Below are 8,960 nucleotides of genomic sequence, written 5' to 3'. Positions count from 1 at the left end.
TCAGCTTAGATATTAAAATTTGGGTTTCTTATCAGCTTAACATCTGATAGTTCCTCCATTGGAGGACAACAAATGTTAAACTGATTTTTGGAATCAGACGGAGTGCTAGGAGCTTGCTCCACCTCTGTCGCGGGTTGGCCCGGTATTGCAGTACCGCCGGGATTACCGCCCAACTGAATAATAAATCTAAACTTCTTATAGTAAACTGAATTGGGCTATACTAGTTGTTTAAAACAATTTTAAATTAGTGGCCGGCATTCCGACTATAAGTAGTCAAGTCAAAGGAATGGAAAAATGTTGTCTCAGATAAGAAACACTTTTGTTAAGAACAAATATTTCCTATTAAAGCTACTCCGTAGAAAAAAGACGTTTTTAGTTGTTAGTTAATAATTCGTATATTTATTTCGATAATACACCTATTATGAATACAGTTCGCATCTTTGATTGTTTGTAATGCATTGCATTAAAGTTTCGCTGATTAGACTTTTCAAAACATAATGAAGTGCTGTGGGCTTATGCTTAAAAATACCAACTTATGTTCAACGCAAAACTTAATTTTTGGTCCCCATAAAGGAAGTTACAAGCTATCAATCAGACCGTGGATAAGCAAACATCACATACACTTGCATTCGTTTGGCGACAGTGACAAAACAAATTCGTGCTCAGACATTTCGTTGTTACCGGACATTGTTGGCTACAAAGAAATAGGCAAAAAAAAAATAGACCTCACTTGTTTTCCAACAAGTTTTGATAGTTCGAACACACCTTGTGGCGATTTTAATTTATTTCAGAGCTCAACAGAGATAAAATAATAATACAACTTATGGGTTGTTTATCTCTAATTTCGGAGCTCATTGTACTTAATTTCCTTATTTTGGTACATGCTTAATATATCTATAATCAGTTGGCATCAATTTTAAAAGGCTCTCACGTTAAAAAGTACGATAATTTTGTAAAACCATTATTCTAATCATCACTAAGCGACATTCCATTTATAAAAATCGATCACTTAATCGGCAAGTGTAATAACAATTAGCTTAAAATGGTTACGGTAATTTAATGTCCGGTTTTGGATCACAAACACAATCAAGCTTTTAATCGAAGCTAAGTGGCCTTTAAAAGTATGCTCCATTATTTGGAAATATATACAAATATTTTACTTCCGATTAATCGGAATTCAAATGTATACTTTGCGGGGCCCTACATCTATTAAACTTATTTATTGTAGCCACTGGCTACCCCTTCCGTGTATGTGCCACTCCCAGCGCCATTGACTTTGGCATCCCAAAGGACTTTTGACACCAACAGATCCAAGTGAGAGCTCTGACTGATCTCCCGCTGCTCTTGCATGCAAATGTTGCCTATTTTAAGACACACATCAGGATGCCGTCGTGCTGACTATGCCCATCCACACTAGCGACGAACTGATTGCTCATGCTCATCTCAAAACACACCTCAGGAGGAGGTTCATAGCATCAGAAGATCCTGCAACTATGCAGTAACTCTCGAGTGTTACAAACAGACTGCGTCGGATGCTTGCCAAAAACCTCGACACCCTACTCGAGGGAGCTGGCCCTGACAACTGCAGCGAATTCTCAGTCTGAGACATACCACGCCGCAAGAAGTCACTCTGCAGCTAAAGGCCCTCCAACTGAAGTAGACACCCGGACCTGATGACATTGACAATCGAGCAGCCAAATACCTTCCACGCAAAGGAGTGCTGGCCCTAGTAAAATGTAATGCCATGCTGAGACTAGGGCACTTCCCTAAGAAATGGAAGCGTGATAGTCATGATACCCAAAGCCGGCATACCTACAACGCAGGCTCATATCGCCCAATAAGTCTGCTTCCAACCTTTTCAAAGGTCTTTGAAGGCATTTTGCTGAAGCGTTTTATGGAACTGTCGCAGGTATCAGGCTACATACCCCAACATCAATTTGGACCTATGCCATCCAAGTATAGGGAACAGCCTCCAAACACCAACTGGAGAGGCTGAGAGAGAGAGGCCTTCAAACACATGCTGCAATTACGCTATTCTAAGGGATCTCCGGATAACTCTGATTAACCTTCGCAGCAGCCGATACGCAGAGAAACTGACAACCAGTCTCAGTTCTCGTTCCCTCCGACGTCTGAAGAGGACCCAGCCCACTGATCTCCCTACTCGTATTATTTCCGAAACGTTAAAATATTCCTAAATAACATCGATATGTAATCTAGTTAAGGCTCTATGTACCATACTCTAACTTTCCATCTTCCTCGTCCGCTTATGCTCAGAAGGCACAGAACGATTCCGGCGCAAATATAAGAAACAAACAAAAAATATATACATATATATATTATTGAAGCTCAGCTAAAAATTAAAATAGTAGTTTAGAGATTATACAACGTATTGAAAACTAAACGATTCCGTTTATTCCATCATTTACTCCAAAATTGGCGTGTGACACGTGTTAAGAAAATTATTTAGCGTAACAATTTTATCGCACTTCAAAAAAAGCTCGGTGACGAAAGCTGCCTCCTGGCCGAGTGCAAACAATCTGCCAGTGGCCACTGAGCTTTCGAATTTGATGCAAAAATCGATACAGTCACAGCTGTTTGTGTACAACAAGTGAAAGTGTCCCGAGTGCCGCATAAAATATTTCGTGGAATACAGCTAAATATCCGTAAACTTAGATCCTTCGAGGCGCGAATTACTTTCCACGCGGTTTCAAGCGACTCAACCAGGATGCCGAGCTCACGACGTGCGATCCTGAGGCACATATTGTCGGGGATTTGCACCAAGATGAACCGCACCAAGTCGGTGCCCACTGACGTCATGGAGACGCCGCTGAACCGATGCCTCAACACCTTCGACATCGCTCTTTTGGGTACTTCAAGTTAATCAATGAGAACCGGCTTGCTTTTTTAGTTACACACTCGATTGGGGAACAATATGTTGGGGTTTCAATGCTTCCATGCGAAGCATCTGCTATCCTAAAGTTCAGAGTTGGGGGTTCTTGAAGATACATTGTAGATATGATGGTTTTTATATTTGAACACGTTACAAATTTAAGTATTTAAATATTTTTAAACAGGTTTTACGGAGCTACCTGCGCTTTATTCGGTCAAGGACAAGCCACTTTTAATTCAAAATGACTTGCTGAACATTCAAAAAACTATTCCTTAGCAGTTTGTATTATTTATCAGAAATATATTTTTTACGAAGCACTTGATTAACCTTCAAAGTACAGAAAATCCCTGATCTGGAGCTATGACGCTCAAGAAACTAAAACCCTCTAGAGATTTCTAGAGATTTTAAAACCCTCAACACAGGAATAAAAGATGATTTCCCTTATCTATATCCCTTGACATCTAAATTATTGCTTTACAAGAACCAGAAATTTGAGTATGTGCCATCCACCAAAAACAGACTTTCTATACATAAACATAATATATTTATATTTGCCCCAGGCATTGGCCATATGGTTGGCGCTGGCATCTACGTGCTGACTGGAACTGTGGCCAAGGAAATGGCCGGACCCGGGATCATATTATCCTTCATCCTGGCGGGATTTATATCTATGCTGGCTGCCCTGTGCTACGCGGAGTTCGGAACTCGAGTGCCCAAGGCGGGATCAGCCTATGTGTACACGTACATATCGATGGGGGAGTTCTGGGCCTTCGTCATCGGCTGGAATATCCTGCTGGAGCACATGCTTGGAGCAGCTTCGGTGGCCAGGGCCTGGAGTGGATACGTGGATTCAATGCTGGGCGGTTGGATTGGGAACACAACGCTGGAGCTCACTGGTGGCATCCATGAGCCCGGATTGGCCCAATACCCCGATGTCTTGGCCTTCCTGGTCTGCATTATTTATGCGGCTGCTCTGGCCGGAGGAGTAAAGGCCACAGCGGTGTTTAACAGTCTACTAACCCTCGTCAACATAGCCGTGATGGTTCTGGTCATCAGCGTGGGATTCTGGTATGCGGATGGCAAGAATTGGTCCGAGGCTGAGGGTGGATTCCTGCCCTACGGCATTGGAGGAGTCATCGCCGGTGCAGCCACCTGTTTCTATGCCTTTGTGGGCTTTGATTCCATAGCTACTTCCGGTGAGGAGGCCAAAAACCCATCGGTATCCATACCCGTGGCCACTGTGATCTCTTTGTTCGTGGTGACAGTGGGATACATCCTTGTCAGTGCCGCCCTGACCCTCATGATTCCCATCAGTGAGATCAATCCGGCTGCGTCATTGCCGGAGGCATTTGGACAATTAAACCTCTCTTGGGCTAAGTACCTGATCTCCATAGGAGCTCTGTGTGGAATGACCACTACCCTGTTGGGATCCCTTTTCGCCCTGCCACGCTGCATGTACGCCATGGCTTCGGATGGATTGCTTTTTAGCTGCTTCGGCAAGATTAACCCCACTACGCAGGTGCCATTGCTGAATCTAGTGGTATCCGGGGTAATGAGTGCCTGCCTCGCCTTGGTCTTCGATCTGGCCAAGCTGGTGGAATTTATGTCCATTGGCACTTTGTTGGCCTATACCATCGTCTCGGCCAGTGTGATTATCCTGCGATATCGTCCGATGGAGCGAATCCATACCACGATTAGAGTTCCGGCGGTGGCTGGAAGCCCCGACGACGACGACGATGATGACGAGGATGTGGCATCCCAGTCCAGCATGGATACTTCCTCGCCGACCAGTGAGATGATAGAGGAAGTCCTAGCTGGCAGACTAAAGACCCAGTTCAGGTGCTTGGAACCCCTACTAGGACGTTTCGAACCGGGATCAGTGGTGTCCGTGGCCGTGATGCTGTTCATCTCCCTAAGCTTTGCCATCTGTGTGGAGCTGAAGGTGTCGTGGACGCAACTCTATACAGGCACCTGGTGGGCCCTGATCATCTACGGATTCATCATTTTCGCAGCTAGTACTTGCGTGGCCGTTATAGCTGTCCATAACCAGAACACCCGGGGCCTGATCTTCAAGGTGCCCCTGGTTCCCTTCGTTCCAGCACTTGGAATCTTTTGTAATATCTTGCTAATGGTCCATCTGGATGCCGTGACCTGGGTGCGGTTCTTTGTCTGGGTTTGCATCGGAATGGTGGTGTACTTCCTCTACGGAATCCGCAACAGCAAAGAGGGTGAGGTCTGCTCCTCGTACTCCATCCTTATGACCACATCGGAGGCTGGAAAGGTTCCGTGGGGTTCCTTTAAGGCAACTCCCGGTGGAAAAAAGTCCAGTAAGCATACCATCTTCGAGAGATTCACAGGACGCAGCAAGCCGGAGGACAAGAAGTCCATTGTAGAGGAAAGCGAAAACGAAACGTCCGGATATTCCTAAGTCAATTCTTCCAACTGGTATCCAAACCATAGACCCGAATACTGATCCTAATTTAAAATCAAAACAATATCGGATTGCCGTGGTATCGGTTTATTATTTCTGAGAAATTTATTGTAAATAGATAAAACTACTTCATTTTGTTCCTGTCGAATTCTTTTGAATACAATTGAATACTTATTTATATTTAATAACAAAAACATGTTAAAATCATTTTGGAACATTTGTTAAATCAAAGGTTTAGGTTCTTGGTTTATTGCTCCTTCGAAACTGATACGGTTTAAAGTCCTAGTAAAGGTGTACCTAAAGCATCTCTATATAATAATCCACTTCAAATATTATGCATTCCAAAAACCCATCGTTGAACGAGACATATAAAGGAAATTTCGAAATATATTATGGCAATGTACCTTATATTATAAATATGATATCAAGGTATATGTATTTACAGTGTATTATTGCAAACATAATAACAGATTACACACAAAAAGCATATTTACTCTGCAAACGTACAAATAAATGTATTAAACGTTATGCACACATGGCATTTGTTAAACAATAGTAAACCCATACATGTCTTTAAATAACTATATATTTATAACTGTGTAAATAAGCATATACAATATTATATATTTGCAAATATATATTGATTCGTGTATACAAAAAAACAGGTCTTTCAGTTCTACGTTTAGTTAGGTTCAGTTCAGTTTAGTTTCCAGTGTATTTATTATTTTTAGGCCTTAGAAGATATTCAGTCAAATTTAAATAAACCCTCAGAAATTCTACAAAAGAATTTAGAATAAAATAAAAAAAAAGGATTACCATATATCCAACTCTGGTTAGATCTGCCAAACATATTTATTTCACGACATGTGTACAGCTGATATCGTTTTTAGGACCTCCGAGGACGTCCTTAAAATTCGAACAGCTAGGGAACGCACAATAATAAGAAGCGTAGGAGCATATGTTCAGCTGCAAGGATATCTCGGAATCTCAGCATCATCCACAGGGAGCAGGTGGTGCACAGGACCATTTGGAGGTCCTTTTCGACTGCAGGCCGTATTTAGTGCGTAGAAGCGTAGAACTTCATTGAGGGATGCTGAATCAGTCGCTCAAACAAATGGAAATGTTCATAAGGAGAACTTGTTTCTTGCATTAACTGCCACGGTCTTACAACAACAAAGGCGCGAATCTCAAAAGATGGCTTTAAAGCCGACCGTCAAACACTCATAGCCAACTTTTGGGCAAATTTAATTAAAGTGAAACACTAAATATTAAATACATAAACAAATCTTATCAGATTTTGATTGTATGATTATAGCCTCGCTTATTACGCATATATTTTCATGAAATTTTCAAGTTTTCATTTACAAAGAAATTTTTAACAATGATGACAATATATAAAAAGAGGTTTTCCAGCTAGTTTGGTGTCACAAAAGAACAAAGAATCGGGATCTTCCCGGGTGAAACAGGGTCGCGAGAAAATACAATGGGCAAATAAACGGCGCAATTACAAAATTAAAGAAAAAGGGCCAAAGTTCGCTTGAATCTATCGTGAAAAATAAGGAAACTTGACAAAATTTCAGTCGCAGCGCAACCCACCCCATGATGATAAGATTAAGGATACTTTCCATTCATAAATGTGGGTCGGCATCGGTTTTGTGTGGAAAACGGTGAAATTGTTGTACCCCTTTCGGAATCCGTTCCTGTAACGCCTGGAAAAGCACATATGCATAACAATCCAGCTCTGAAGAAAGGGGAAACTATTTTGGATAATATTTTATTGAAAAATATCCTTTTGATAGCTCAAACAATTGTCATTTTAGGGGTTGACAGGGTTAATGGTCCTTAGCAGTACCTCACTGTCATTTGTGTCCGAGAAGGGACTAAAGGGCTAACTTTTTCTTGAAAAATTGATTTTCCTAACAATCTAATTTTTTTCTGTATGTATCTGGGACTTGAAAAGCAGGGTGACCACGAAATGCCGGTGCTACCCGTATTATAAATGTGTCGCAAATTACCCACCTTTACGTGCAGAAATAGCAATAGTCTACATGGATCTTGGGACACTTTTGTCTCGGTTCCCACGCCGTGACTAGTAATAATATTTCCAAGCATGTGTGCGAGAGAACATCAATAGCATTTCGACGGGGTATCCTTTCCATACAAATATTACGGACAATGGGTAATCCTCAGCATGCTGGCATCTGGGAAATGCCTCTGTGAAGAATTGGGACTGGAAAAAAGGGCAGACATTTTAACCACCTACGCAGAGAACAGCTACGTGTGACCGAGAAAGTGTTTGCTGTACTTGAACCCTTGTTTGCGTCCTTCAAACTAAAAGAACGGAGGCGGTGGTAGATGTATCTGAAAGATTGAGTACTCCATTCCTTCTTTGAGAAATATTGGAAATTATATAACCAATTATGTTTGCGCAGTTCCAGAAGTGATTTTATATAAAAATTTACAATATACTTAAATTGTTATGTATCTGCTTATCGGAGTTCAAGAAGTTTTTTTCAGGTTATATTACAGAGATCTGTACAATACAATGTTATGTATCTCCTTATCGAAGCTCCAAAGACATAACACAGTTAAAGTTCAACGGCTTTGCCCATTACATTGCCATGTTTCTGCATGTATTAAAAGAAAGTTATAATAGTTTCTATTAACGGTATGCGCTTGTCTAATGTTGGACAAGCTTTGGGTATTTCTTGGTAGTTATAAGGCAAATCTTTTCGTCGGAAAACTCCCTTGGTTGATTATGGCTTTTAATCAGATCAAGTTCCCTCGCATGTTTTGCCGTCCACCGAGCGTCGCGTTTCCATGACAATTTATACGCTTTTTCGAACCATCCACCGCCTAGCTTTGTACATATGTATATGTGGTCATTGCACCTGATATTATTGTTGGCAATAAGCACTTTCTCCAAACACCGCCGACAACCTGTTGTGTTTCATACCCATAACCACATTCAGATACTGCACGCTGGAAAGAGTGAGAGTGTATCTTCTGCGAGGCCAGATTCAATTTAGCGCTCGAGAAATTGTTTTACACAGACAAGTAGTTTGCAGATAGACGAATATTACTTTGTATAAGCTTTCTTTTGTTTAGTATCTGTATTCTATGTATATCTAAAATGTCCTAAAATATAGCACCACCGTTTTTTTAATAACTTCCCTGCCTATTTTTTCTATTCTATTCTGTTTCTGTTTTCTCAATGTTTTTAAAACACTCTACAAAGCCTGAACCGAAACCTTGATTTAAGTCAATTTACTTTCATGTTATGAGTTGAAAAAGGGCGAATGACATTAACAATCATCAGAGTTCTACCACAAGCGCAATCGACAGACCACGTGCCACAACTTAATCTACTTTTTTAAAAGCCACATCACGGCCATGCATCATGCATTTCCCATCCAATCCAATCTACTTACTCACTCGCTCACTTCGAGATCCTCACCTTCCGCAATTTCGTGCGAATCTGAAACTTCAAAGTCAGGCTATATGCTCAAACTAAAGCTCCCGGCCGCTGGCGAATCGATATACAAGTTTGTGTGGCTGTTTTGGGGAATGTCGATGTGACGGGGCTTCGACTGGAGAATCGGAATCAGGAAGGGGAATTGCGAAGCGGAATGGCGAGGC

General features: G+C 41.5%; 1 protein-coding gene and 1 pseudogene across 1 annotated transcript; both read left to right on the top strand.

The window, feature by feature from the left end:
• LOC122618664 lies at positions 1–178 on the top strand (annotated as a pseudogene).
• A 2,244-nt stretch (positions 179–2,422) lies between these two features.
• LOC122616986 (cationic amino acid transporter 4) lies at positions 2,423–5,857 on the top strand. The gene is made up of 2 exons (XM_043792610.1): positions 2,423–2,867; positions 3,451–5,857. The coding sequence occupies exons 1-2, from the start codon at positions 2,726–2,728 to the stop codon at positions 5,316–5,318; spliced, it is 2,010 nt and encodes a 669-aa protein (XP_043648545.1). The 5' UTR covers positions 2,423–2,725; the 3' UTR covers positions 5,319–5,857.
• Positions 5,858–8,960: the final 3,103 nt, after the last annotated feature.

The sequence above is a fragment of the Drosophila teissieri genome, chromosome 3L (assembly GCF_016746235.2).
Source record: "Drosophila teissieri strain GT53w chromosome 3L, Prin_Dtei_1.1, whole genome shotgun sequence".
NCBI classification, from domain to species: Eukaryota; Metazoa; Arthropoda; class Insecta; order Diptera; family Drosophilidae; genus Drosophila; species Drosophila teissieri.
This window is presented reverse-complemented; position numbering and strand designations above follow the sequence as displayed.